General features: G+C 47.7%; 1 protein-coding gene across 1 annotated transcript in view; it reads right to left on the bottom strand.

The window, feature by feature from the left end:
- The window catches only part of LOC104077114 (hydrocephalus-inducing protein homolog), a gene marked incomplete at both ends in the record, with an annotated part of 100,529 nt that extends 100,084 nt beyond the window's left edge, over positions 1–445 (bottom strand). Inside the window, one exon of the mRNA XM_009578232.1 lies at positions 320–445. Coding sequence (XP_009576527.1) covers positions 320–445 — 126 coding nt within the window. The remainder of the gene's footprint in view (positions 1–319) is intronic.
- Positions 446–3,338: the final 2,893 nt, after the last annotated feature.

Raw genomic sequence — 3,338 nt, 5'->3', positions numbered from 1 at the left:
GGAGGATGGAAAACGGCAAGCTCGTGCCCTTGTGTCCTGCCCCACCCTTCCCCCAGGACTGTGCTTTAGCGATGGTAGCTAAACTCCAGCAAAACTTCAGCAGAGGTTATTTATATTGGCTTAGCTTCAACCTCTTGCTGGGGAAAAACGTTTTGCCATTCCCTTCAGCAGAAGGAACTCCGCCACCACCAGCAGTTTGAAAGGACAACAGGACCTAGTCACCGAGACATTTAGATAAGCTGGAGGCAAGCCTGTCACAAGCACGCACCCTCTTCAAATGTCACATCAAACAGCAAGGAAAAGGGCAGGAAAAGGCTACCTTTTGATGGGAGGTTTCGCTCATGTCTAGAAGCTGGATAATCCGGGGCTGCCTCATCTCGCGAGTGCTGGCCAGCCTCTGCTCGGTGGTAAGAGACATCTCCTTCAGGAAGGCAGATGGAGTCAGCTGAAATGCAAAACGCCAGCAAGAGGTACAGAAATGCTTTTGTTCAGAAAGGCTTTTCTCGTTCAAGTGCCACTGATGAATAATTTGTGATCACAGCCACTAGGATAGTCCTGGAAGTCCCTTAAGTTACCTGCTGAAATATTTAACATCAGTAAATTAATGATATAGAGCGGAATACACATGCTCTAACCAAGTGGCTCTGTCCCATTAGCTTCTCCTTCATGAATCTGATGTGACATGTTTGGGGATTTCTGCTCTTCGGGCATTTGTTTCCTCTTTAGTTTTGCTGGATTGAGCCATTACCTTTGAAGAGAGCGGGGAGGAGTTATCAGAAATCCCCTAATTCCATCCCTGCACAATGCCCACAACCAACACGCATGTGGAGATGTCACTGCCGGGTGAATCAGAGGAAAGCAGAAAAGCAACGTTGTGCCAAGACTGAGGTGGAGAGGAATGGGGCCAAGTTTTAGTTATCTCTTTTTAATTAGCACTTGTTTTCTCTCTGTTCTGGCCTCACAGACCCCTCCACAGAAGTATAGAGATATCTCCTTGACAGAGCCTCAGCACTAGGTCATCTCCAGTTAAGCAAGCTCCAGCCAGCACAGGGGACATTTGTGGATGGGAAGGAGGAATTGCCATAACCCCACTGCTGTTTGCAGGGCTGGATCTGTGCTCCACACAGGGTATGAGATATAACAACTGTTTTGGAACCTGTTCTATGGGACCAGCCATGTCTCTCAAGTCTTCGGGCAGAGTTTGAGCAGCTCACCACATGCCCAGCTGCCTGGAGGGCAGGTACGGTCAGAGCAGCACTGGCACGTATGCCTACATGACAGAAGATATTACTGCCCACACAAAGAGGATGGAAAGAATCACATGCTCATGCTTCAGCTATTCCAGTGCCATGCCCAGTACATTCGTTTAACTTGGCTCTAGTGGCACATCGAGGCAAGACTCTGGACTTTCCCTGAAGCAGCACAGACTCCGTCCCCCACTGCACCATGGTAGCCACCTCCAACAGAAGCATGGCAGCAAAGAGATGGGGAGGTGGTGTCTAGCTTCACAGTGCCGCTAGACAACAGGAGGGGAAGGCAGAGGAGGGACACGGGGAGTCTCCAGCCTTAACACAGGTCCTACCTGGCCACAGCAGGTACTTACAGTTACAGATTCCTCTGCCTCTCTGATTAGCTTCGGATTACAAGCTGCTACCGCTTTGCTCTGGAATCCATCAGCCATTTTGGAGGACCCCATGGACTCATGGATCTTGCCAGCGGCCATGTCTCAGCTCACCTGGAAGGAGCAACAATGGGACTTTGAAAATCCAGAATCCCATTCATGGCAGACCCAAAGGATACACCTGCGGCCCCAGGCTGTGTTATCCTTCGAAAGTGGAGAACGTAACGCCTCCCCACCCTGTTTCATGGTTAGACCATATTTAAGTGACAGAGTTAAGATTCATAGAAGCAAAACCCCAGAACAAACATTCCCCGAGCCAAACCAACCTTCTGCTGTGGGTGCAGTCCCACGAGCCACAAACACACACCAGGGCCTGCTGGCATTTCTCACCTTCCCCCCGCTTCCATTATTTTTGGAACCCCATTTACTGGAATTATTAACCAAATCTCTGTTAATATCCAAACAGTCCTTTAAAAGTTTTTTGGTGGGAACAGAAGGAAGGTAAATGTCACTTAGCTGCTTCACTTTGCAAGAGCAGCTGACCCGATGTGACTGTGTGCTTGACCCTATTAAGTGCTCAAAGTGTTATGAACAACCTTAAACCCAGGGATCGCTGCCGCCCCAAGCGTTAAGAAAATCAGACCACTTTCCTACTTTGCAAACCAAATGTCCACCCTTCGTGCAAGGAGCCTGGTGATGTTTCTAACTCATGGAGCATAGAGTTCAATGCTTTGATTAAGAACTATAGTTTCTCAAAGCTAATTTCGTTGAAGTCACAAAAAATATCCAGCAAATATGACTCCTTCCAGACATGAAATTATCACAGTGCTCAAGAGCACTTCTCCATGGAGAATGAGGGCCCTAATTTTCACTTATTAACACCCAAACTCAAGGCTCCCTACAGGCATTAGAGGGTGTAACAGCAGAAAAAAGCATGAAACCATTAAAGGACCATGAGCTCAAATATAAATGCAACGTATGTGAAACCAAGGCCACTTAAGACTTTATCCTAACGGCAGTTCTTCTCCAGCATCCTTATCCTACAAGTAGCATGGGTTAACAGGTCCACGGGCCATTCTTCTTCCAGTCACCAGCCTGCCGACCACCTCTCTTCATCTGCATCACACAAAGCGGGCGTGCAAGAAAGGGCAAGAAGAGAAGCCAACCCCAGAAAGTGGGTCTCAAGCACCGACAAAAATCAAAGATAAACATGTACCGTATTTGCTAAGCACTAATTTGAACTAGAAAGAATTTCCCCTCCCTTTCTGGCTAACTGGACCAAGGAACAGATGGGTTTGCCCACTACTTATTTTCTGGGACTCAAAAGACCAGTGCTCTCAAACCTAGCTCTACCCTAAACTTTTTTTCATCCTGACATTAAGTAAAACCACAGCTCATATTCCGTCCTGCTTCCTTCTGTTCCACATCATCTTTTTTGTGTGGACTCGCTGTATCCAGCAAGACACCATCTATACAAAGATGACCATCCCCTTCCCCTCAAGCTTTACCCACATCCTGCAAGCAAGGCAATAACTTCATCCCTTTACTCCCCAAACAGCTACAGTATTGTACGTGTTCGTGGTACTGGGCCCTTTACAGTGTTAGGACAAGGTTGCCGTTTCCTTTTGTTCTTGCAAGAAACACATGAGCACAGCGCTGTCCTACGGACAGGAGGACACGCTGCAGCAAGAGCTAGGACTTAAAGCTGGAAATAGCT

Source organism: Fulmarus glacialis, unplaced genomic scaffold (genome assembly GCF_000690835.1).
Source record: "Fulmarus glacialis isolate BGI_N327 unplaced genomic scaffold, ASM69083v1 scaffold4595, whole genome shotgun sequence".
NCBI lineage: Eukaryota > Metazoa > Chordata > Aves > Procellariiformes > Procellariidae > Fulmarus > Fulmarus glacialis.
The sequence above is the reverse complement of the archived record's forward strand: the minus strand, read 5'-3'. Positions and strand labels throughout refer to the sequence as shown.